Here is a 26,593-nt window from a genome sequence, read left to right as displayed (position 1 = left end):
TAGGGAAATGGGACAGGAGTCATTGCTGTAAACAACCGATGCTCGAAAGGCGGGATCCAAGAGTCAATGCTCGATCCTGCAAGCACATATAGGTGAGTACATATAGGTGAGTACACACACACACACACACACACACACACGCGCACACACACACACACACACACACACACACACACACACACACACACACACTGTGTGAAGGTGTGTGAATGTGGGAGGTGAAGCTGGAGGAGGCAGAAGTCACACTGCAGCAAGCTCCTGGAAATATCGAATTACCTAAGTATTGGGCACAGGTTGAGGGCTACAGTGGTGTCCCAGGTTACATAAAGGTTCAGGGAAGAGTAAAAGCAAATAAAATACAATAAACAAGTAAAAGTGAGTGAAAATAGCCGAGTGGAAAAGTTTGTTTTGGTCTAGAACAAAATCAAAGATGGCCGCCGCCACCACCCCCACTGAGGATGTAGACACACCATCAGATGATGGTTTCAAAGGATTCTCACCACAAGATATAAGGAAAGGAGGTGTTCTTGGCAGGTTAGAGATAATTGAGGATATGCAAAAGAAGTATGAAGAAAAAGTGCTTAAATTGGAAGAGGACAAGGGAGCTCTTAGGAGTGAGCTTTGCACTCTAAAAGGGAGTATGCTTCAACAAGGTAAGATTATTACTGCATTAACAGACAAGGTAACAAATCAGGAGGAGCAAATCAAGGAACTAGTGAAAGAAAATGAGGCATGGAAAGTGAAGTGTGGTGACTTTGAAGAAATAAACAAGAAAATAGACTCATATGGTGAACAACTCCAAGCAAGCCTAAGGGCTAACATAGAGTTAGGTAAGGATCTCCAACTGGAAACTTCACTGTCAACTCACATAGAGGAGGTGAATAAAGAACTAGAAAAGTATAAAGAAGAAATAAAAGCGACATATGCTGAAGTTGTAAAAGAGAAAGAGACTATCAAAGAAGTGTGTTCGGAAGTCAAAACCAGAAATGACCAACAAGAAGCAGAAATTAGGCAAGCAATTAGGAAAGAACTGGTTACCAACAGTAAACTGGTACAAAATACTGCAGATAAAACTAAGTCCATAATCATTTTTGGATGTTTAGAGAAGGAAATTTCATTTAGGGTGGACCGAGCGGCAGAAGAGATGAAAATCATAGAGAAAATAGTAGGTTTAGGAGAAGGCTCAAAGGAAAATGTCAGTGATTTTAGAAGAATAGGAAAATATGAGAAAGAAAAGAACCGCCCCTTAAGGGTGACGTTTAATGGAGTGAAAAACATGATGGAGGTGCTAAGAAATGCCAGGAAACTGCAGAGTGATGAGGTTGGCAAACTTTGGTCAATAAGACAAGACCTCTCCAAGGAAGACAGAGAAAAGCTGAAAATGAACTTAATTGAGGCAAAACGTCTAAATGGGGATAGAAATGAAGAAGACAGAAATTCTTTTTTTTTACAAAGTGACAGGGACTGGAAAGCTTGTGAAATGGTACATAAAAACAAAGCAACAAGATCAGTAGTGGAAGGGGGAGTAAAGAGCAAAGGAAAAGGGAACATGTTCCTGAAAATTGTATATACCAACATAGATGGAGTGAGGTCAAAAACTTTGGAGTTGCAAGATATAATCCAGCTTAGGGTCCCAGATATTGTTGCATTATCAGAAACGAAACTTGAAGGAAATATAATAAATGAAGTCATATTCCCAAGAGGCTACTCAGTTTGGAGACGTGACAGGAAAACTAGGAAGGGAGGAAGAGTGGCTGTACTGGTGAAAAAACACCTGAAGGTAAAAGAGTTAATATTTGAAAACCCTCGAGATATTGACATAATGGCATTGCAGGTCTGGAATCAGGATGATAAGCTGATAATTGTAAATACCTACAGCCCACCAGCAAGCAACACGTGGACAAAGGAAGAACTGGATGACAAACGAGAGGGCCTCATAATGGTCATGAGAGATATTATTGTACAAGCAGATAAAGATAAATCACGGCTGTTGATACTGGGGGACTTCAACTTTAGAGCAATAGACTGGGAGGCCTATGAAGCAAGAACAGAGGACTTTTGGACATGCAGATTTGTGAACCTCATTCTGGAGACATTCTTGTATCAACACATAAAGCAAGCCACAAGAATGAGGGAAGGAGATATACCGTCAGTACTGGATCTAGTATTCACCAGGAAAGAAGAAGAGATTTTTGACATCCAGTACCTTCCTCCCTTGGGAAAGAGTGATCACGTCCTGTTAGACATTAAATATGCTTTAAGATATCATCTAGAAGAAAATGGGGACATTGAAACAGTTGATAAACTCGATTTAAGGAGAGGCAACTATGGGGAACTTCAAAATTTTTTTAATGAGTGTAATTGGACAGAATTGTTGCTAGGCAGGGAAGTAAATGAAATGTATGCCAAATTTTTAAAACTATACGAGGAAGGCACACAAACATTCATACCAAAACAGAGATGCAGGACCAGAAAACAGGATTGGTTCGACAGAAATTGTGAGAGGGCAAGAGACCAAAAGACACAAAAATGGAATCAGTATAGGAAGAGGCCAAACCCCCAAACATACCAGCGATACAAAGATGCGAGAAACAATTATACAGCAGTAAGGAGAGAGGCAGAAAGAAATTTTGAAAAAGGGATAGCAGATAAATGTAAAACAGAACCGGGCCTATTCTACAAATTCATAAACAACAAATTGCAGGTAAAGGATAATATCCAGAGGTTGAAAATGGGAAACAGATTCACGGAAAATGAAAAGGAAATGTGTGAAACATTAAATGAAAAGTTCCAAAGTGTGTTTGTACAAAATGAAATCTTCAGAGAACCAGACACAATAAGAATTCCAGAGAACAACATAGAGCGGATAGAGGTGTCTAGAGATGAAGTGGAAAATATGCTAAAGGAGCTCGGGAGGAACAAAGCAGCTGGCCCAGATGGCGTTTCACCATGGGTTCTGAGAGAATGTGCATCTGAGCTCAGCATTCCACTTCACCTGATCTTTCAGGCATCCCTGTGTTCAGGAATCGTAGCAGACGTGTGGAAACAGGCTAACATAGTTCCAATCTACAAAAGTGGCAGCAGGGAAGACCCCCTCAATTATAGACCTGTATCATTGACAAGTGTAATAGTGAAAGTATTGGAAAAGCTAATCAAAACTAAATGGGTAGAACACCTGGAGAGAAATGATATAATATCAGACAGACAGTATGGTTTTCGATCAGGAAGATCCTGTGTATCGAATTTACTCAGTTTCTATGATCGGGCCACAGAGATATTACAGGAAAGAGATGGCTGGGTTGACTGCCTCTATCTGGACCTAAAAAAGGCTTTCGACAGAGTTCCACATAAGAGGTTGTTCTGGAAACTGGAAAATATTGGAGGGGTGACAGGTAAGCTTCTATCATGGATGAAAAATTTTCTGACTGATAGAAAAATGAGGGCAGTAATCAGAGGAAATGTATCGGAATGGAGAAATGTCACAAGTGGAGTTCCACAGGGTTCAGTTCTTGCACCAGTGATGTTTATTGTGTACATAAATGATCTACCAGTTGGTATACAGAATTATATGAACATGTTTGCTGATGATGCTAAGATAATAGGAAGGATAAGAAATTTAGATGATTGTCATGCCCTTCAAGAAGACCTGGAAAAAATAAGTATATGGAGCACCACCTGGCAAATGGAATTTAATGTTAATAAATGTCATGTTATGGAATGTGGAATAGGAGAACATAGACCCCATACAACCTATATATTATGTGAGAAATCTTTAAAGAATTCTGATAAAGAAAGAGATCTAGGGGTGGTTCTAGATAGAAAACTATCACCTGAGGACCACATAAAGAATATTGTGCAAGGAGCCTATGCGATGCTTTCTAACTTCAGAATTGCATTTAAATACATGGATGGCGATATACTAAAGAAATTGTTCATGACTTTTGTTAGGCCAAAGCTAGAATATGCAGTTGTTGTGTGGTGCCCATATCTTAAGAAGCACATCAACAAACTGGAAAAGGTGCAAAGACATGCTACGAAGTGGCTCCCAGAACTGAAGGGCAAGAGCTACGAGGAGAGGTTGGAAGCATTAAACATGCCAAAACTAGAAGACAGAAGAAAAAGAGGTGATATGATCACTACGTACAAAATAGTAACAGGAATTGATAAAATCGACAGGGAAGGATTCCTGAGACCTGGCACTTCAAGAACAAGACGTCATAGATTTAAACTAGCTAAACACAGATGCCGAAGAAATATATGAAAATTCACCTTCGCAAATAGAGTGGTAGACGGTTGGAACAAGTTAAGTGAGAAGGTGGTGGAGGCCAAGACCGTCAGTAGTTTCAAAGCGTTATATGACAAAGAGTGCTGGGAAGACGGGACACCACGAGCGTAGCTCTCATCCTGTAACTACACTTAGGTAATTACACTTAGGTAATTACACACACACACACACACAGGGAAAACATGGTGGGGAGACGAACTCGGGGGTGACAAACACAGGAGGACAATCACGGCTGGCACAAACTCAGAGGATGGGATGGAACAGGAAGTCTGGATGAAGGGAGTATTCCAGCAAATGTGGGATGAATTGTGGGAATGTGGAATGAAATGTGGGAATGACAGGTGCAGGAGACCATCAGGGAGGTCCTGGAGATGACGACCACAGAGACAGGTGCCACAGCTGACCCCGTTCACCTGGGAGACTCAGCCTCCACCATTAATGTTTGTGTTGGTAATGACAGGTGCAGGAGACCATCAGGGAGGCCCTGGAGATGACGACCACAGAGAGAGGTGCCACAGCTGACCCCGTACACCTGGGAGACTCAGCCTCCACCATTAATGTTTGTGGTGGTAATGACAGGTGCAGGAGACCATCAGGGAGGCCCTGGAGATGACGACCACAGAGACAGGTGCCACAGCTGACCCCGTACACCTGGGAGACTCAGACTCCACCATTAATGTTTGTGTTGGTAATGACAGGTGCAGGAGACCATCAGGGAGGCCCTGGAGATGACGACCACAGAGACAGGTGCCACAGCTGACCCCGTACACCTGGGAGACTCAGCCTCCACCATTAATGTTTGTGTTGGTAATGACAGGTGCAGGAGACCATCAGGGAGGCCCTGGAGATGACGACCACAGAGACAGGTGCCACAGCTGACCCCGTACACCTGGGAGACTCAGCCTCCACCATTAATGTTTGTGTTGGTAATGACAGGTGCAGGAGACCATCAGGGAGGCTCTGGAGATGACGACCACAGAGACAGGTGCCACAGCTGACCCCGTACACCTGGGAGACTCAGCCTCCACCATTAATGTTTGTGTTGGTAATGACAGGTGCAGGAGACCATCAGGGAGGCCCTGGAGATGACCACCACAGAGACAGGTGCCACAGCTGACCCCGTACACCTGGGAGACTCGGACTCCAGCATCATGACTAAAGTTAAGGAAATCACTGGAGAAATTCCCCAGAAGGAAATAACAGTAAGTTTTTTATTTTCTCTCATTGGTCATATCAAAATATATTAAGTTCCATTTTGAAGACAGGAAGAATGTTCTTAGGTTTATTGAGGTTTCCCTAAGTCAACTACTGACTTTCCTCAACATGCAATCTGCAATCCAGCCTAACTCCTGGATAAATATTTACTGGTAGGTGAACAGAGGCATCAGATGTAAGGAAACATGTGAACTATTTCAGCTACAGGACCAGCACCAACCCCCTGCCAGTAGAGGGGGCTGGAGCTACAGGTCCAGCACCAACCCCCTGCCAGTAGAGGGGGGCTGGAGCTACAGGTCCAGCACCAACCCCCTGCCAGTAGAGGGAGGCTGGAGCTACAGGTCCAGCACCAACCCCCTGCCAGTAGAGGGGGGGCTGGAGCTACAGGTCCAGCACCAACCCCCTGCCAGTAGAGGGGGGCTGGAGCTACAAGTCCAGCACCAACCCCCTGCCAGTAGAGGGGGCTGGAGCTACAGATCCAACACCAACCCCCTGCCAGTAGAGGGGGGGCTGGAGCTACAGGACCAGCACCAACCCCCTGCCAGTAGAGGGGGGCTGGAGCTATAGGACCAGCACCAACCCTCTGCCAGTAGAGGGGAGGCTGGAGCTACAGGTCCAGCACCAACCCCCTGCCAGTAGAGGGGGGCTGGAGCTATAGGACCAGCACCAACCCTCTGCCAGTAGAGCGGAGGCTGGAGCTACAGGTCCAGCACCAACCCCCTGCCAGTAGAGGGGGGCTAGAGCTACAGGTCCAGCACCAACCCCCTGCCAGTTGAGGGAGGCTGGAGCTACAGGTCCAGCACCAACCCCCTGCCAGTAGAGGGAGGCTGGAGCTACAGGTCCAGCACCAACCCCCTGCCAGTAGAGGGGGGCTGGAGCTACAGGTGCAGCACGAACCCCCTGCCAGTAGAGGGAGGCTGGAGCTACAGGTCCAGCACCAACCCCCCTGTCAGGGGGTTGGTTGTAGTAGGTGTGTTGTGGTTGTTGTTAATGTGCTAGTTGTGGTAGGTGTGTTCTGGTGGTTGTTAATGTGCTGGTTGTGGTAGGTGTGTTGTGGTGGTTGTTAATGTACTGGTTGTTGTAGGTGTGTTGTGGTGGTTGTTAATGTGCTGGTTGTTGTAGGTGTGTTGTGGTGGTTGTTAATGTGCTGGTTATGATAGGTGTGTTGTGGTGGTTGTTAATGTGCTGGTTGTGGTAGGTGTGTTGTGGTGGTTGTTAATGTCCAGGTTCCTGTTTGATACCTGGTTGATGGGGTTCTGGGAGTTCTTCTACTCCCCAAGCCCGGCCCAAGGCCAGGCTCGACTTGTGAGAGTTTGGTCCACCAGGCTGTTGCTTGGAGCGGCCCGCAGGGCCACTTACCCACCACAGCCCGGCTGATCCGGAACTTCTCCGAAAATTCGGTCCAGTTTTATCTTGAAGATGTCCACGGTTGTTCCGGCAATATTTCTTAGTCGCTGGGAGGATGTTGAACAACCGCGGACCTCTGATGTTTATACAGTCCTCTCTGATTGTGCCTATGGCACCTCTGCTCTTCACTGGTTGAATCTTGCATTTTCTTCCATATCGTTCACTCTAATACGTTGTTATTTTACTGTGTAGATTTGGGACCTGGCTCTCCAGTACTTTCCATGTGTATATTATTTGGTATCTCTCTCTTCTCCTTTCTAGAGTACATTTGGAGAGCTTTGAGACGATCCCAATAATTTAGGTGTATTATCTCGTCTATGCATGCCATATATGTTTTCTGTATTCTCTCTATTTCAGCAATCTCTCCTGCTCTGAAGGGGGAAGTGAGTACTGAGCAGTACTCGAGATGGGACAACACAAGTGACTTGAAGAGTACAACCATTGTGATGGGATCCCTGGATTTGAAAGTTCTCGTAATCCATCCGATCATTTTTCTGGCTGACACGATATTTGCTTGGTTATGCTCCCTAAACGTTAGATCGTCGGACATCATTATTCCCAAATCCTTGACATGCTGTTTTTCTACTATGGGAAGATTCGATTGTGTTTTGTACCCTGTATTATGTTTCAGATCCTCATTTTTGCTGTTCCTGAGTACCTGAAATTTATCACTGTTAAACATCATGTTATTTTCTGCTGCCAATCGAAAACTTTGTTGACATCTGCATGTAGTTTTTCATTGTCTTCAGCAGAGTTAATTTTAATGCTGATTTTTGTGTCATCTGCAAAGGACGACAAAGCTGTGATGTGTATTTTTGTCTATATCAGATATGAGAATAAGGAACAGTGGTGTGCAAGGACTGTACCTTGAGGTACTGTACAGAGCTTTTAACATCGCTTAGACACGATTTTATGATTGACTGTTACTCTTTGTGTTCTGTTCGACAGGAAATTGAGTATCCAGAGTCCGACTTTTCCAGTTATTCCCATTGACCTCATTTTGTGAGCTATCACCCCATGGTCACATTTGTCGAACGCCTTTGCAAAGTCTGTGTATGCAACATCTGCATTTTGCCTTTCTTCTAGGGCTTCTGTGATTTTGTCATAGTGGTTGAGTAACTGTGGCAGACAAGATCTTCCCGCTCTAAATCCATGTTGTCCTGGATTGTGCAATTCATTGTTTTCCATAAAACTAGAAATTTGATTCCTAATCACTCTATCAAACACTTTTATTATGTGTGATGTTAGTGCAACTGGCCTATAATTTTTTGCCAAGGCTTTACTTCCCCCCTCGTGCAACGGAGCTATATCTGCAGATTTAAGTGCTGCTGGTATCTCCCCTGTATCCAGGCTCTTTCTCCATATTACGCTGAGTGCTCGCGCTACTGGTACTTTACATTTCTTTATGAATATTGAATTCCATGAGTCACGCCCAGGAGCTAAGTGCATAGGCATATTGTCAATTTCTCTTTCAAAGTCTTCTGAGTTAGTGGTAATACCCGTTATATTATCTGCAGCTAGAATGTCATTCATAAAGAAGCTGTCTGGGTCATCAACTTTCATGTTGTTTATTGGTGTGCTAAACATAGCCTCATACTGGCTTCTTAGAATGTCACTAATCTCTTTGTTGTTCTCTGTGTACGTACCTTCATTTGTAATTAACGGTCCAATACTGGTCGAGGTTTTGTGTAGGTGTGTTGTGGTGATTGTTAATGTGCTGGTTGTGGTAGGTGTGTTGTGGTGGTTGTTAATGTGCTGGTTGTAGTAGATGTGTTGTGGTGGTTGTTAATGTGCTGGTTGTAGTAGGTGTGTTGAGGTGGTTGTTAATGTGCTGGTTGTAGTAGTTGTGTTGTGGTGGTTGTTAATGTGCTGGTTGTAGTAGGTGTGTTGAGGTGGTTGTTAATGTGCTGGTTTTAGTAGGTGTGTTGTGGTGGTTGTTAATGTGCTGGTTGTAGTAGTTGTGTTGTGATGGTTGTTAATGTGCTGGTTGTGGTAGGTGGTTGTTAATGTGCTGGTTGTAGGTGTGTTGTGGTGGTTGTTAATGTGCTGGTTGTGGTAGGTGTGTTGTGGTGGTTGTTAATGTGCTGGTTGTGGTAGGTGTGTTATGGTGGTTGTTAATGTGCTGGTTGTGGTAGGTGGTTGTTAATGTGCTGGTTGTGGTAAATGTGTTGTGGTGGTTGTTAATGTACTGGTTGTAGGTGTGTTGTTGTGGTTGTTAATGTGCTGGTTGTGGTAGGTGTGTTGTGGTGGTTGTTAATGTGCTGGTTGTGGTAGGTGTGTTGTGGTGGTTGTTAATGTGCTGGTTGTAGTAGGTGTGTTGTGGTGGTTGTTAATGTGCTGGTTGTAGTAGGTGTGTTGTACTGGTTGTAGTAGGTGTGTTGTGGTGGTTGTTAATGTGCTGGTTGTGGTAGGTGGTTGTTAATGTGCTGTTTGTGGTAGGTGTGTTGTGGTGGTTGTTAATGTGCTGGTTGTGGTAGGTGGTTGTTAATGTGCTGGTTGTGGTAGGTGTGTTGTGGTGGTTGTTAATGTGCTGGTTGTGGTAGGTGGTTGTTAATGTGCTGGTTGTAGTAGGTGTGTTGTGGTGGTTGTTAATGTGCTGGTTGTGGTAGGTGTGTTGTGGTGGTTGTTAATGTGCTGGTTGTGGTAGGTGTGTTGTGGTGGTTGTTAATGTACTGGTTGTAGTAGGTGTGTTATGGTGGTTGTTAATGTGCTGGTTGTGGTAGGTTTGTTGTGGTTGTTAATGTGCTGGTTGTAGTAGGTGTGTTGTGGTGGTTGTTAATGTGCTGGTTGTAGTAGGTGTGTTGTGGTGGTTGTTAATGTGCTGGTTGTGGTAGGTTTGTTGTGGTTGTTAATGTGCTGGTTGTAGTAGGTGTGTTGTGGTGGTTGTTAATGTGCTGGTTGTAGTAGGTGTGTTGTAGTGGTTGTTAATGTGCTGGTTGTGGTAGGTGTGTTGTGGTGGTTGTTAATGTGCTGGTTGTAGGTGTGTTGTGCTGGTTGTTAATGTGCTGGTTGTGGTAGGTGTGTTGAGGTGGTTGTTAATGTGCTGGTTGTGGTAGGTGTGTTGAGGTGGTTGTTAATGTGCTGGTTGTGGTAGGTGTGTTGAGGTGGTTGTTAATGTGCTGGTTGTAGTAGGTGTGTTGTGGTGGTTGTTAATGTGCTGGTTGTAGGTGTGTTGTGCTGGTTGTGGTAGGTGTGTTGTGGTGGTTGTTAATGTGCTGGTTGTGGTAGGTGTGTTGTGGTGGTTGTTAATGTGCTTGTTGTGGTAGGTGTGTTGTGGTAGGTGTATTGTGGTGGTTGTTAATGTGCTGGTTGTTGTAGGTGTGTTGTGGTGGTTGTTAATGTACTGGTTGTAGTAGGTGTGTTGTGGTGGTTGTTAATGTGCTGGTTGTAGTAGGTGTGTTGTGGTTGTTAATGTACTGGTTGTAGTAGGTGTGTTGAGGTGGTTGTTAATGTGCTGGTTGTAGTAGGTGTGTTGTGGTGGTTGTTAATGTGCTGGTTGTGGTACGTGTGTTGTGGTGGTTGTTAATGTGCTGGTTGTGGTAGGTGTGTTGTGGTGGTTGTTAATGTGCTGGTTGTGGTAGGTGTGTTGAGGTGGTTGTTAATGTGCTGGTTGTAGTAGGTGTGTTGTGGTGGTTGTTAATGTGCTGGTTGTGGTAGGTGTGTTGTGGTGGTTGTTAATGTGCTGGTTGTGGTAGGTGTGTTGTGGTGGTTGTTAATTTGCTGGTTGTGGTAGGAGTGTTGTGGTGGTTGTTAATGTGCTGGTTGTAGTAGGTGTGTTGTGGTGGTTGTTAATGTGCTGGTTGTAGTAGGTGTGTTGTAGTGGTTGTTAATGTGCTGGTTGTGTAGGTGTGTTGAGGTGGTTGTTAATGTGCTGGTTGTAGTAGGTGTGTTGTGGTGGTTCTTAATGTACTGGTTGTGGTAGGTGTGTTGTGGTGGTTGTTAATGTGCTGGTTGTGGTAGGTGTGTTGTGGTGGTTGTTAATGTGCTGGTTGTGGTAGGTGTGTTGTGGTGGTTGTTAATGTGCTGGTTGTGGTAGGTGTGTTGTGGTGGTTGTTAATGTGCTGGTTGTGGTAGGTGTGTTGAGGTGGTTGTTAATGTGCTGGTTGTGGTAGGTGTGTTGTGGTGGTTGTTAATGTGCTGGTTGTAGTAGGTGTGTTGTAGTGGTTGTTAATGTGCTGGTTGTGTAGGTGTGTTGAGGTGGTTGTTAATGTGCTGGTTGTGGTAGGTGTTGAGGTGGTTGTTAATGTGCTGGTTGTGGTAGGTGTGTTGAGGTGGTTGTTAATGTGCTGGTTGTGGTAGTTGTGTTGTGGTGGTTGTTAATGTGCTGGTTGTAGTAGGTGTGTTGAGGTGGTTGTTAATGTGCAGGTTGTGGTAGATGTGTTGTGGTGGTTGTAATGTGCTGGTTGTGGTATTTGTTAATGTGCTGGTTGTGGTAGGTTTGTTATGGTTGTTAATGTGCTGGTTGTAGTAGGTGTGTTGTGGTGGTTGTTAATGTGCTGGTTGTGGTAGGTGTACTCACCTAGTTGTGTTTGCGTGGGTTGAGCTCTGGCTCTTTGGTCCCGCCTCTCAACCGTCAATCAACTCATGTACAGATTCCTGAGCCTACTGGGATCTCTCATATCTATATTTGAAACTGTGTATGAAGTCAGCCTCCACTACATCACTTCCTAATGCATTCCATTTACTAACTACTCTGACACTGAAAAAGTTCTTTCTAATGTCTCTGTGGCTCATTTGGGTACTTGGCTTCCACCTGTGTCCCTTTGTGCGTGTGCCACCTGTGTTAAATAATCCAACCTTGTCCACCCTATCAATTCTTTTGAGAATTTTGTATGTGGTGGTCATGTCTCCCCGAGCTCTTCTGTCTTCCAGCGACGTGAGGTGCAGTTCACGTAGTCTGTCCTCATAACTCATGCCTCTTAGTTCTGGGACTAACCTAGTGGCATACCTCTGAACTTTTTCCAGCTTCGTTTTGTGCTTGACTAGGTACGGACTCCTTGCTGGGGCTGCATACTCCAGGATTGGTCTTACATATGTGGCATACAAGGTTCTGAAGGATTCCTTGCACAGGTTTCTGAAAGCAGTTCTGATATTAGCCAGCCTCGCATAGGCTGCTGAAGTTATTCTTTTGATGTTGGCTTCAGGAGACAGGTTTGGCGTGATATCAACTCCCAGGTCTTTCTCTCTGTCCGTTTCGTGAAGGACTTCATCTCCCATTCAGTATCTAGTGACTGGCCTCCTAGTTCCTCCTCCTAGTTTCATTACCTTACATGTTGTTGGGTTGAACTTTAGTAGCCATTTGTCGGACCATTCCTTCAGTTTGTCTAGGTCATCTTGTAGCCTCATACTATCCTCCTCTGTCCTGATCCTCCTCATAATTTTTGCGTCATCAGCAAACATCGAGAGGAACGAGTCAATTCCTTCTGGAAGATCATTTAGTATATCAGAAACAGTATAGGTCCAAGGACTGATCCCTGTGGGAATCCACTGGTGACTCCCCGCCACTCCAAGACCTCACCTCTCACGGTGACTCGCTGTGTCCTCTTGCTTAGGTACTCTCTTATCCAGTGGAGTACCTTCCCTTTCACTCCTGCCTGCATCTCCAGTTTGTGCACTAGTCTCTTATGTGGTACTGTGTCAAAAGCTTTCTGGCAGTCCAGAAATATGCAGTCTGCCCAGCCCTCTCTCTTGCCTGACTTTTGTTGCCTGGTAATAGAACTCAATTAATCCTGTTTGGCATGATTTGCCATCTCTGAACCCATGTTGATGTTGTGTTACAAAGTTCTTTTGCTCCAGATGTTCCACTAGCTTTTTTCGCACAATCTTTTCCATCATCTTGCATGGAATGCAAGTTAGGGACACTGGCCTGTAGTTCAGTGCCTCCTGCCTATCACCCTTCTTGTATATTGGGACTACATTGGCTGTCTTCCAAATTTTTGGCAGTTCGCCTGTTACCAGTGACTTGTTGTACACTATGGAGAGTGGTAGGCACAGAGCCTCTGCTCCTTCCTTAAGGATCCATGGTGAGATTCCATCCGGGCCTATAGCCTTTGTCACGTCCAAATCTAGCAGATGCTTCCTCACCTCCCCACTGTTATCTCAAACTCCTCTAGTGGTGTCTGGGTTGGTGTTCCCTCCCTTATCTCTGGGACTTCTTGCTCTGAGGTGAAGACTTCCTGGAATTTCATATTGAGTTCCTCGCACACTTCCTTGTTGTTTGTAGTGAATCTTTCTGCCCATATCCTCAATTTCATTACCTGTTCCTTCTCTGTTGTTTTCCTCCTGATGTGGCTATGCAGCAGTTTGGGTTGAGTCTTTGCCATGCTCGCTATGTCATTTTCATATTGCCTCTCTACCTCTCTTCTCACCCTGATGTATTCATCCCTGGCGCTCTGGTATCTTTTTCTGCTCTCTAGTGTTCTGTTGTTTCTATAGTTTCTCTATGCCCTTTTACTTAGCTGCTTTGCTAGCTTGCAACTCTGATTAAGCCATGGGTTTCTCATTTCCATTTCATTTTTTTCATTTTGGACTGGGACGTACTTGTCTGCTGCCTCCTTACACTTCTGTGTGATGTAGTCCATCATGTCTTGAACCGTCTTTCATCTGAGCTGTATTTCCCAAGCTATTTCAGTTAGGAATTTTCTCATCTTTTCATAGTTTCCCTTCCAGAATGCCGGCCTCTTGTTTTCTGGTCCCTTCCTTGAGTACATTAACCCTTCTTCGACCAGATACTCAAACAACAGTACACTGTGATCACTCATACCCACGGGGGCTTCAAAACCGATTTCCCTTATGTCTGAATCGTTCAGAGTGAATACTAGGTCGAGTCTTGCTGGTTCATCGTTGCCTCTCATTCTCGTGGGACCCTTGACATGCTGACTTAAAAAGTTTCTAGTCGTCACCTCTAGCAGTTTCGCTCTCTATGTTTCCTCCCCTCCGTGTGGTTCTCTGTTTTCCCAGTCTATCCTTCCATGATTAAAGTCCCCCATGATGAGCACAGGTGTGTTGTGGTGGTTGTTAATGTGCTGGTTGTGGTAGGTGTGTTGTGGTGGTTGTTAATGTGCTGGTTGTGTAGGTGTGTTGTGGTGGTTGTTAAGGTGTGTTGTGGTGGTTGTTAATGTGCTGGTTGTGTAGGTGTGTTGTGGTGGTTGTGTAGGTGTGTTGTGGTGGTTGTGGTAGGTGTGTTGTGGTGGTTGTTAATGTGCTGGTTGTGGTACGTGTGTTGTGGTGGTTGATAATGTGCTGGTTGTGGTAGGAGTGTTGTGGTGGTTGTTAATGTGCTGGTTGTGTAGGTGTGTTGTGGTGGTTGTTAATGTGCTGGTTGTGGTACGTGTGTTGTGGTGGTTGATAATGTGCTGGTTGTGTAGGTGTGTTGTGGTGGTTGTTAATGTGCTGGTTGTGGTACGTGTGTTGTGGTGGTTGATAATGTGCTGGTTGTGTAGGTGTGTTGTGGTGGTTGTTAATGTGCTGGTTGTAGTAGGTGTGTTGTGGTGGTTGATAATGTGCTGGTTGTAGTAGGTGTGTTGTGGTGGTTGTTAATGTGCTGGTTGTGGTAGGTGTGTTGTGGTGGTTGTTAATGTGCTGGTTGTGGTAAGTGTGTTGTGGTGGTTGTTAATGTGCTGGTTGTGGTAGGTGTGTTGTGGTGGTTGTTAATGTGCTGGTTGTGATAGGTGTGTTGTGGTGGTTGTTAATGTGCTATTTTTTTTTTTTTTTTTTTTTTTTTTTTTTTTTTTTTTTTTTGAGATATATACAAGAGTTGTTACATTCTTGTACAGCTACTAGTACGCGTAGCGTTTCGGGCAAGTCCTTAATCCTATGGTCCCTGGAATACGATCCCCTGCCGCGAAGAATCGTTTTTTCATCCAAGTACACATTTTACTGTTGCGTTAAACAGAGGCTACAGTTAAGGAATTGCGCCCAGTAAATCCTCCCCGGCCAGGATACGAACCCATGACATAGCGCTCGCGGAATGCCAGGCGAGTGTCTTACCACTACACCACGGAGACTGCTCTATTGTGGTTGTTGTTATTGTGCTGGTAGTATGTGTGGTGGTTGTGTGTGTGTGTGGTGGTTGTGTGTGTGTGTGTGGTGGTTGTGAGTGTGGTGGTTGTGTGTGTGGTGGTTGTGTGTGTGTGTGTGTGGTGGTTGTGTGTGTGATGGTTGTGTGTGTGGTGGTTGTGTGTGGTGGTTGTGTGTGTGGTGGTTATGTGTGTGTGTGGTGGTTATGTGTGTGTGTGATGGTTGTGTGTGTGGTGGTTGTGTGTGTGTGTGTGTGTGTGTGGTGGTTGTGAGTGTGGTGGTTCTGTGTGTGGTGGTTGTGTGTGTGGTGGTTATGTAAGAGTGTGGTGGTTGTGTGTGTGTGTGTGGTGGTTGTGTGTGTGAGTGGTGGTTGTGTGTGTGTGTGGTGGTTGTGGGTGTGGTGGTTCTGTGTGTATACAAAACCCAGGAGAGGCAAAGAGAGCAAAAGGCCATCAGTGAAATAGAGAGAAATCCGAAATATTTTTTCTCCTATGCAAAATCAAGATCAAAAACCACATCTAGTATCGGGCCCCTGCGAAAGGGAGATGGAACTTTCACCGATGACAACAAAGAAATGAGCAAGTTACTGAGGAAGCAGTACGACTCTGTTTTCAGCGAGCCATTAAATGCACTAAAGATTGATAACCCAAATGAATTTTTCATGGATATGATACCAACATCAAATCATATATCAGACGTCGCCCTATCCCCACTAGATTTTGAAGAAGCCATAAACAGTATGCCTATGCACTCTGCACCAGGCCCGGATTCTTGGAACTCCATATTCATCAAGAACTGTAAAAAACCACTATCGCAGGCCTTTCACATTCTGTGGAGACAAAGCCTAGATACTGGCGTTATCCCTGACATACTAAAAACAGCAGAGATAGCACCACTCCATAAAGGAGGAAATAAGGCAGAGGCAAAAAATTACAGACCGATAGCACTCACATCGCACATCATAAAATTTTTTGAGAGAGTGCTAAGAAGTAAGATCACAAAATACATGGAATCACAGCATCTCCATAACCCTGGACAACATGGTTTCAGAACAGGGCGCTCTTGCCTGTCGCAGTTGCTGGACCACTATGATATGGCATTAGATGCTATGGAAGACAAACAAAACGCTGATGTAATTTACACAGATTTCGCAAAAGCTTTTGATAAATGTGACCATAGTGTTATTGCACATAAAATGCGTTCAAAAGGAATTACCGGGAAAATAGGCAGATGGATCTACAATTTCCTGACTAACAGAACCCAATGTGTAATAGTCAACAAAATAAAATCCAGCCCATCAACCGTGAAGAGCTCAGTCCCCCAGGGTACTGTGCTTGCTCCAGTACTTTTTCTCATCCTCATATCGGACATAGACCAGAACACAACCTATAGCACTGTATCATCCTTTGCAGATGACACTAGGATCTTCATGAGAGTAGGCAACATAGAGGACACGGCAAACCTCCAGTCAGATGTGGATCAGGTCTTTCTATGGGCTACAGAAAATAATATGGTGTTTAACGAGGATAAGTTCCAGCTCATGCGCTACGGAAAAATTGAAAATATAAAAACAGAAACCACGTACAAAACTCAGGCAAATCATAACATAGAACGAAAAGGCAATGTAAAGGATCTGGGTGTACTCATGTCGGAAGAGCTTACCTTTAAAGAACACAATAAAGTAGCCGTCACAACTGCAAGAAAAATGACAGGTTGGATAACAAGAACTTTTCACACTAGAGATGCTATACCAATGATGATACTTTTCAAAACGCTTGTGCTCTCTAGAGTGGAGTACTGCTGCACAATGACAGCCCCTTTCAAAGCTGGAGAAATTGCTGACCTAGAGAGCGTGCAGAGATCCTTTACTGCTAGAATCCCCTCAGTAAAACATCTAAATTACTGGGACCGACTAAAGAGCCTAAATCTGTACTCTCTTGAGCGCAGGCGGGAGAGATACATAATAATTTACACGTGGAAAATAATTGAGTGGCTGGTCCCAAACCTGCACACAGAAATAACACCACATGAGACCAGAAGACATGGCAGGATGTGCAGAATACCCCCGTTGAAAAGCAGAGGTGCAACAGGTACTCTGAGAGAGAACTCTATCAACATCAGAGGCCCGAGACTGTTCAACACGCTTCCACTACACATAAGGGGCATAACTGGCAAACCCCTCACAGTGTTCAAGAGAGAACTGGATAAGCACCTCCAAAGGATACCTGATCAACCAGGCTGTGACTCATACGTCAGGCTGCGAGCAGCCGCGTCTAACAGCCTGGTTGATCAGTCCAGCAACCAGGAGGCCTGGTCGACGACCGGGCCGCGGGGACACTAAGCCCCGGAAGCACCTCAAGGTAACCTCAAGGTGGTGGTTGTGTGTGCGGTGGTTGAGTGTGTGTGGTGGTTGTGTGTGTGTGTGGTGGTTGTGTGTGATGGTGGTGTGTGGTGGTGGTTGTGTGTGTGGTGGTGGTGGTATGTGTGGTGGTTGTGTGTGGGGTGGTGGTGGTGTGTGTGGTGGTGGTGTGTGTGTGGTGGTTGTGTGTGTGGTGGTGGTGGTGTGTGTGGTGGTTGTGTGTGGGGTGGTGGTGGTGTGTGTGGTGGTGGTGTGTGTGTGGTGGTTGTGAGTGTGGTGGTTGTGTGTGTGGTGGTGGTGTGTTGTGGTGGTTGTGTGTGTGGTGGTTGTGAGTGTGGTGGTGGTGTGTTGTGGTGGTTGTGTGTGTGTGTGGTGGTTGTGTGTGTGTGGTGGTTGTGTGTGTGTGGTGGTTGTGTGTGTGTGTGTGTGTGGTGGCTGTGTGTGTGGTGGTTGTCTGTGTGGTGGTTGTGTGTGTGGTGGTGTTTGTGTGTGTGGTGGTTGTGTGTGTGTGGTGGTTGTGAGTGTGGTGGTTGTGTGTGTGTGGTGGTTGTGTGTGTGTGGTGGTTGTGAGTGTGGTGGTTGTGTGTGTGTGGTGGTTGTGTGTGTGTGGTGGTTGTGAGTGTGATGGTTGTGAGTGTGGTGGTTGTGTGTGTGTGGTGGTGTTGTGTGTGTGGTGGTTGTGTGTGTGTGGAGGTTGTGAGTGTGGTGGTTGTGAGTGTGGTGGTTGTGTGTGTGGTGGTTGTGTGTGTGTGGTGGTTGTGTGTGTGGTGGTTGTGTGTGTGTGGTGGTTGTGTGTGTGATGGTTGTGTGTGTGATGGTGTGTGTGTGTGGTGGTTGTGTGTGTGTGGTGGTTGTGTGTGTGGTGGTTGTGTGTGTGGTGGTTGTGTGTGTGATGGTTGTGAGTGTGGTGGTTGTGTGTGTGTGGTGGTTGTGTGTGTGTGGTGGTTGTGTGTGTGTGGTGGTTGTGAGTGTGGTGGTTGTGAGTGTGGTGGTTGTGTGTGTGGTGGTTGTGTGTGTGTGGTGGTTGTGTGTGTGGTGGTTGTGTGTGTGTGTGTGGTGGTTGTGTGTGTGTGTGATGGTTGTGTGTGTGGTGGTTGTGTGTGTGGTGGTTGTGTGTGTGATGGTTGTGTGTGTGATGATGTGTGTGTGGTGGTTGTGTGTGTGTGGTGGTTGTGTGTGTGATGGTTGTGTGTGTGGTGGTTGTGTGTGTGATGGTTGTGTGTGTGATGGTTGTGTGTGTGGTGGTTGTGTGTGTGGTGGTTGTGTGTGTGATGGTTGTGTGTGTGATGGTTGTGTGTGTGGTGGTTGTGTGTGTGGTGGTTGTGTGTGTGGTGGTTGTGTGTGTGATGGTTGTGTGTGTGATGGTTGTGTGTGTGGTGGTTGTGTGTGTGGTGGTTGTGTGTGTGATGGTTGTGTGTGTGATGGTGTGTGTGTGGTGGTTGTGTGTGTGTGCTGGTTGTGTGTGTGTGGTGGTTGTGTGTGTGGTGGTTGTGTGTGTGGTGGTTGTGTGTGTGGTGGTTGTGTGTGTGATGGTTGTGTGTGGTGGTTGTGTGTGTGTGGTGGTTGTGTGTGTGTGGTGGTTGTGTGTGTGTGGTGGTTGTGTGTGTGGTGGTTGTGTGTGTGTGCGGTGGTTGTGTGTGTGGTGGTTGTGTGTGTGTGTGGTGGTTGTGTGTGTGGTGGTTGTGTGTGTGGTGGTTGTGTGTGTGATGGTTGTGTGTGTGATGGTGTGTGTGTGGTGGTTGTGTGTGTGTGGTGGTTGTGTGTGTGATGGTTGTGTGTGTGTGAGTGGTGGTTGTGTGTGTGATGGTTGTGTGTGTGAGTGGTGGTTGTGTGTGTGATGGTTGTGTGTGGTGGTTGTGAGTGTGTGATGGTTGTGTGTGTGTGATGGTTGTGTGTGTGTGATGGTTGTGTGTGTGTGATGGTTGTGTGTGTGTGAGTGGTGGTTGTGGTTGTGTGTGGTGGTTGTGTGTGTGGTGGTTGTGTGTGTGGTGGTTGTGAGTGTGGTGGTTGTGTGTGTGGTGGTTGTGGTTGTGTGTGGTGGTTGTGTGTGTGATGGTTGTGTGTGTGAGTGGTGGTTGTGTGTGTGATGGTTGTGTGTGTGATGGTTGTGTGTGTGGTGGTTGTGGTTGTGTGTGGTGGTTGTGTGTGTGGTGGTTGTGTGTGTGGTGGTTGTGAGTGTGGTGGTTGTGTGTGTGGTGGTTGTGTGTGTGGTGGTTGTGTGTGTGATGGTTGTGTGTGTGGTGGTTGTGTGTGTGGTGGTTGTGTGTGTGTGGTGGTTGTGTGTGTGTGGTGGTTGTGTGTGTGTGGTGGTTGTGAGTGTGGTGGTTGTGTGTGTGGTGGTTGTGTGTGTGGTGGTTGTGTGTGTGATGGTTGTGTGTGTGTGGTGGTTGTGAGTGTGGTGGTTGTGTGTGTGGTGGTTGTGTGTGTGGTGGTTGTGTGTGTGATGGTTGTGTGTGTGGTGGTTGTGAGTGTGGTGGTTGTGTGTGTGGTGGTTGTGTGTGTGGTGGTTGTGTGTGTGATGGTTGTGTGTGTGTGGTGGTTGTGAGTGTGGTGGTTGTGTGTGTGGTGGTTGTGTGTGTGGTGGTTGTGTGTGTGATGGTTGTGTGTGTGGTGGTTGTGTGTGTGGTGGTTGTGTGTGTGGTGGTTGTGTGTGTGGTGGTTGTGTGTGTGTGGTGGTTGTGAGTGTGGTGGTTGTGAGTGTGGTGGTTGTGTGTGTGGTGGTTGTGTGTGTGGTGGTTGTGTGTGTGGTGGTTGTGTGTGTGGTGGTTGTGTGTGTGGTGGTTGTGTGTGTGGTGGTTGTGTGTGTGGTGGTTGTGTGTGTGTGGTGGTTGTGTGTGTGTGGTGGTTGTGTGTGTGGTGGTTGTGTGTTTGGTGGTTGTGTGTGTGGTGGTTGTGTGTGTGGTGGTTGTGTGTGTGTGGTGGTTGTGTGTGTGGTGGTTGTGTGTGTGGTGGTTGTGTGTGTGGTGGTTGTGTGTGTGATGGTTGTGTGTGTGATGGTGTGTGTGTGGTGGTTGTGTGTGTGTGGTGGTTGTGTGTGTGTGGTGGTTGTGTGTGTGGTGGTTGTGTGTGTGTGGTGGTTGTGTGTGTGGTGGTTGTGTGTGTGTGTGATGGTGTGTGTGTGGTGGTTGTGTGTGTGGTGGTTGTGTGTGTGATGGTTGTGTGTGTGATGGTGTGTGTGTGGTGGTTGTGTGTGTGTGGTGGTTGTGTGTGTGATGGTTGTGTGTGTGTGAGTGGTGGTTGTGTGTGTGATGGTTGTGTGTGTGAGTGGTGGTTGTGTGTGTGATGGTTGTGTGTGTGATGGTTGTGTGTGTGGTGGTTGTGGTTGTGTGTGGTGGTTGTGTGTGTGGTGGTTGTGAGTGTGGTGGTTGTGTGTGTGGTGGTTGTGGTTGTGTGTGGTGGTTGTGTGTGTGATGGTTGTGTGTGTGAGTGGTGGTTGTGTGTGTGATGGTTGTATGTGTGATGGTTGTGTGTGTGGTGGTTGTGGTTGTGTGTGGTGGTTGTGTGTGTGGTGGTTGTGTGTGTGGTGGTTGTGAGTGTGGTGGTTGTGTGTGTGGTGGTTGTGTGTGTGGTGGTTGTGTGTGTGATGGTTGTGTGTGTGATGGTTGTGTGTGTGGTGGTTGTGTGTGTGGTGGTTGTGTGTGTGTGGTGGTTGTGAGTGTGGTGGTTGTGTGTGTGGTGGTTGTGTGTGTGGTGGTTGTGTGTGTGATGGTTGTGTGTGTGGTGGTTGTGTGTGTGGTGTTGTGTGTGTGGTGGTTGTGTGTGTGTGGTGGTTGTGAGTGTGGTGGTTGTGTGTGTGGTGGTTGTGTGTGTGGTGGTTGTGTGTGTGGTGGTTGTGTGTGTGTGGTGGTTGTGTGTGTGGTGGTTGTGTGTGTGGTGGTTGTGTGTGTGATGGTTGTGTGTGTGGTGGTTGTGTGTGTGATGGTTGTGTGTGTGGTGGTTGTGTGTGTGGTGGTTGTGTGTGTGATGGTTGTGTGTGTGATGGTTGTGTGTGTGGTGGTTGTGAGTGTGTGGTGGTTGTGAGTGTGTGGTGGTTGTGTGTGTGTGTGTGTGTGGTGGTTGTGTGTGTGATGGTGGTTGTGTGTGTGTGGTGGTTGTGTGTGTGATGGTGGTTGTGTGTGTGTGGTGGTTGTGTGTGTGTGGTGGTTGTGTGTGTGTGGTGGTTGTGTGTGTGGTGGTGGTTGTGTGTGTGGTGGTTGTGTGTGTGTGATGGTGTGTGTGTGGTGGTTGTGTGTGTGTGGTGGTTGTGTGTGGTGGTTGTGTGTGTGTGTGGTGGTTGTGTGTGTGATGGTGTGTGTGTGGTGGTTGTGTGTGTGTTGTGGTTGTGTGTGTGGTGGTGGTTGTGTGTGTGTGGTGGTTGTGTGTGTGTGTGGTGGTTGTGTGTGTGGTGTTGTGTGTGTGGTGTTTGTGTGTGTGGTGGTTGTGTGTGTGTAGTGGTTGAGTGTGGGGTGGTTGTGTGAGGTGGTTGTGAGTGTGGTGGTTGTGTGTGTGGTGTTTGTGTGTGTGGTGGTTGTGTGTGTGTGGTGGTTGAGTGTGGGGTGGTTGTGTGTGTGGTGGTTGTGTGTGTGGTGGTTGTGTGTGTGGTGGTTGTGTGTGTGGTGGTTGTGTGTGTGGTGGTTGTGGGTGTGGTGGTTGTGGGTGTGGTGTTTGTGTGTGTGGTGGTTGTGTGTGTGTGGTGGTTGAGTGTGGGGTGGTTGTGTGTGTGGTGGTTGTGGGTGTGGTGGTTGTGGGTGTGGTGGTTAAGTGTGGTGGTTTGGGGTGTGGTAGTTGTGGGTGTGGTGGTTGGGAGTGTGGTGGTTGTTAGTGTGGTGGTTGTGAGTATGGTGGTTGTGAGTGTGGTGGTTGTGAGTGTGGTGGTTGTGAGTGCGGTGGTTGTGAGTGCGGTGGTTGTGCGTGTGGTGGTTGTGAGTGTGGTGGTTGTGAGTGTGGTGGTTGTGTGTGTGTGGTTGTTGTGTGTGGTGGTTGAGTGTGTGGTGGTTGTGAGTGTGGTGGTTGTGTGTGTGGTGGTTGTGTGTGTGGTGGTTGTGTGTGTGGTGGTTGTGTGTGTGATGGTTGTGTGTGTGGTGGTTGTGTGTGTGGTGGTTGTGTGTGTGATGGTGTGTGTGTGGTGGTTGTGTGTGTGTGGTGGTTGTGTGTGTGGTGGTTGTGTGTGTGGTGGTTGTGTGTGTGGTGGTGGTTGTGTGTGTGGTGGTTGTGTGTGTGGTGGTTGTGTGTGTGGTGGTTGTGTGTGTGGTGGTTGTGTGTGTGATGGTTGTGTGTGTGATGGTGTGTGTGTGGTGGTTGTGTGTGTGTGGTGGTTGTGTGTGTGTGGTGGTTGTGTGTGTGGTGGTTGTGTGTGTGTGTGTGGTGGTTGTGTGTGTGGTGGTTGTGTGTGTGATGGTTGTGAGTGTGATGGTGTGTGTGTGGTGGTTGTGTGTGTGTGGTGGTTGTGTGTGTGATGGTTGTGTGTGTGATGGTTGTGTGTGTGTGAGTGGTGGTTGTGTGTGTGATGGTTGTGTGTGTGAGTGGTGGTTGTGTGTGTGATGGTTGTGTGTGTGGTGGTTGTGAGTATGGTGGTTGTGAGTGTGGTGGTTGTGAGTGTGGTGGTTGTGAGTGCGGTGGTTGTGAGTGCGGTGGTTGTGCGTGTGGTGGTTGTGAGTGTGGTGGTTGTGTGTGTGTGGTTGTTGTGTGTGGTGGTTGAGTGTGTGGTGGTTGTGTGTGTGGTGGTTGTGTGTGTTGGTTGTGAGTGTGGTGGTTGTGAGTGTGGTGGTTGTGTGTGTGTGTGGTAATTGTGTGTGTGGTGGTTGTGTGTGTGGTGTGTTGGAAATTTCGAACAATAATACAACACTGTTGTATTATTATTAATTATTACTAAATCTACTAATCACTGTAGTAATTAAAATTAACCAAACGTAGAGTTCACATATACTAATAATTACATCTGTACAATAAGGCTAGAATTCTTACGTCACCAGACGCCAGTATTGCGTCAGATTCCAGTATAATAAACACATCTATATCCAGAGGGTCAGAGAATTGAGTTTGATTCTCTATAAAACAACGGTGTTCCGTGTGATAATTATTTACAGATAAACTGATCCCCAACTAATGCCAAATAGAGCGTTTATAGTTACAACTGTTATCTGGTAATAAATTTAACGTCACGCGTGAATGCCCTGGAGAGACTTTAATTCATCTCCATTGCTTGTTTACCATCGTAAAACGAGCAAATAATAATATTTAACTCCTCTGAATAATAAACCCGTCCTTATCCGAGCATTTCAATCGCAACTGCGAGAAATGATATTATTCGTAGTAAATAATTTGTGTATCAAATGCGGGACGCGGAGCGGGGGGCAGAGGAGACGCCATTGCTGGAGAGGACGCCACCGAGAACGGGAGGAGGAAAGTCGCCACTGTGAGGTGTGAAGATTTGTTGCAGAATATAGCAACTTAGCTGCTTTTTAGTGTCACGGGATACTTCGTGTTGGATCGTCAACGAGAATTAACTTGACGTTCAGCCGGGAACCTGTTAATCGGTTCCGTGTAACCAACGTGACCGGCCAGAGAAGCGCGTCAACATCTAGGCTAGGCTCGACACCACGTGTTCATTATTACGACACCAGAACCTAGGACGCGAGCTTCGGCAAGCCTCAACTTACACAGTGCCCTATTAGCTAAGTACCTTTATTCCCTTTTGATGCATCATTATGGATAGGTGATAGCTGGGTAGCTTGTCGTTACGCCGAGCGACTAAAACAAACCAAAGGTTATTATCTGTCTCCACTCTCCATTTTAATTTCTTGAACATAGATATTTAGCAGCCTAATATGTTGCTACTGAATATATTTTGATTTGTAGCGTGTGTGAAGAATTCCCCGAGCTGTCATTTCCCGTGTTAATCATCTCCCAGTGTTCCATGATGAGTTCAGGAGATTCCGAGGATGAGTCATAACCGATGTCTTGGAAAACGTCTTCAAGCTAAGACCCTTTTCCGTATTCCTTTAATTACATTATCTGTAGTGTATTATTACTACGGATCACTGTTTTCTGGATTAACACGTGTTTATTATAATCATTAATTTCTCATGTTCATAATCTATGTTCTTATTGGTGATTGTTTTATTGATTCTATAATTGGTCATAGGATTAGTTTATTGCGTAATGAACTGGTGCACGAACCACACTAGTTCCTAGACATATATGAAGTTCTAGTAATAACCCCCCAATGTAGGTGTTTGAGGCTTTGATTCAGTTAAATTATATACAGCCCATTAATTATACAAGTGATTATATTCTCTAGTATTTATCCATAGTTACTGGTTCATCTAGGAATTTTCTAATGATCATATTTTATTAGTTTCCCTCTTTACTATAAAAGCGGGTGGTCCTTCGTAATTGATTTTCATTACATTAATATTTAAATAAATAGAGTCAAGCCCCAAATGTCCTACATGGTGGTCCTTCGAACCGGATAAACATAAATTATAATTATAAATACTAATCAGTAATAACTAATCCCTGTATGATGTAATCTAGACTAACCATTTTAATTAATTGTGTCTACCAACAGCGTAAACCATAGGTTAGTCTAAGTCACACCAATTCATTGCTACTTTCACCTCATGTATAAGGTAGCACTCGTGGGACACAGTTAATTGCCCACAACACTTAGGCCTACACTTCATACTGAAGTAAGAATCTTTAGGTCACCAGGAGCAACAGCTCATAACTTGTATATTAATCACTAACACCAATTATGTGTTAACTATTTGGGCTATACAAATATTTCAATATATGACTGTCAGCAGACTGTTCATTATAGCCTGAATCCATGTTATAATTACTGATTCACTCAAGTCAGTGGATCATTAACATTTTAGGATCCAGTATATTAATATAAATTGCTGATCCCATACTAATTAATCATTACTAACCCTGATAACATTTTATTCCACAATTTAGAGTACATTCAGGAGTTAGATATTATTTACGGCAGTAGAATACTTGCCAAACACAATTAATTCTCTTGTGTTCATTTAATTTTTTATACACATAATTCTACTAGTGTATATTATATAAACTATAAAATCCAAAAAAAAACAAAAATACAGCACAACTATTTGCACATTACTGCACCACAATATAATCTTTGCCAACATTTATTAGGTAGCAATTTAGGCTGTGATTGTGCTGAATTTGGCACAAGCATAGACGAAATAAATTTGTAGTTTCTTAAGTAGAAATTCTCACGACTAGGCTTGAGCTAGTTAGTGGCATATATTATACCTTTTGTGCTGACCCTATCAAGGGTGGGATTAACCATTTATTGTGTAATTATATTTTGTTTCATATTTCTATGTACATCTTTGAGTGTTACTGTAAGTTCACTACCCATCCAAGGCTGATTTCGAAGAGCTAAGCTAAGGAACACCTGTAGTGAGACCAAGGTGCCACTCAAATCTTAGTTGCTTATTATTAGGTAGGTAACTAACCTCTAAATGAGGTAAATTACAACCAGCCTCAAGAAAATACCAGGCTGTCAATAATTATACCTGCTCTACATCAAGGAGCAGACACCATAGCTGTACAAGTAGCTATATAAGCCCTATCAGGCTCAATTTACCGCAAGAATGAATCCTCTTGAAAGGAATGCAAGATTCTTGACAATTCTTCAAATTCAGCTAGGAAAACTGCTTATCAGATGTGACAACTGTGTAGAAACTGACCCAGGTGACGTCTACAGACTAGCAAGTTCCATAAGGAACGCTAACCGAAATTATGACTATATAAAGCCTGTAATCGAGTCTCATAGGAATTTACTCCAGGTCGGTCATACTGTCTCAGACCACTTACGTCTGACAGAATCTGATCTTGATAACTATGAACGTAGCGTTCAAACCAGGTTAGACCAATATGAAAGGGTGCTTGCGAGGCAAGATATTCCCGAGTGGATAAAACAGATCATTAATAGACCTACACCCGAGGCAGCACTCAGCCCAGATGAAATACATGAGCTACTTCAAGATGAGGAGAATCCTCTAATCAATACTGATCACTATACAGGATCAACAACTGAAGTTCAACCTTCATTTTCTAACCTCTCATCTAATACAACTTCACGTGATGATTTGTTTACAGAGTCCGATCAATTTTCAGACAGCTCTTCTCAATGTTCCCTGGATTCTATAAGTTCAATATATGAGGCTACTGAATTAACTAGCTTATCACAAGAACCCAGAGAAACAAGTGAAGCTGCAGATGAAACAAGTGAAGCTGCAATAATCAGTGAATCTGAACCAGAAAATGATAAAGCTAATGCTGCAGCAGCA

General features: G+C 45.4%; 1 protein-coding gene across 1 annotated transcript in view; it reads left to right on the top strand.

Moving 5' to 3' along the window:
• LOC123753735 (tripartite motif-containing protein 59-like) overlaps positions 1-26,593 on the top strand; it is a 213,190-nt gene that overhangs the window by 141,505 nt on the left and 45,092 nt on the right. The window contains exon 4 of the mRNA XM_069324572.1: positions 5,341-5,487. Within this exon, the coding sequence (XP_069180673.1) occupies positions 5,341-5,487 (147 nt within the window). The remainder of the gene's footprint in view (positions 1-5,340; positions 5,488-26,593) is intronic.

Source organism: Procambarus clarkii, chromosome 14, assembly GCF_040958095.1.
Source record: "Procambarus clarkii isolate CNS0578487 chromosome 14, FALCON_Pclarkii_2.0, whole genome shotgun sequence".
NCBI classification, from domain to species: Eukaryota; Metazoa; Arthropoda; class Malacostraca; order Decapoda; family Cambaridae; genus Procambarus; species Procambarus clarkii.
The sequence above is the reverse complement of the archived record's forward strand: the minus strand, read 5'-3'. Positions and strand labels throughout refer to the sequence as shown.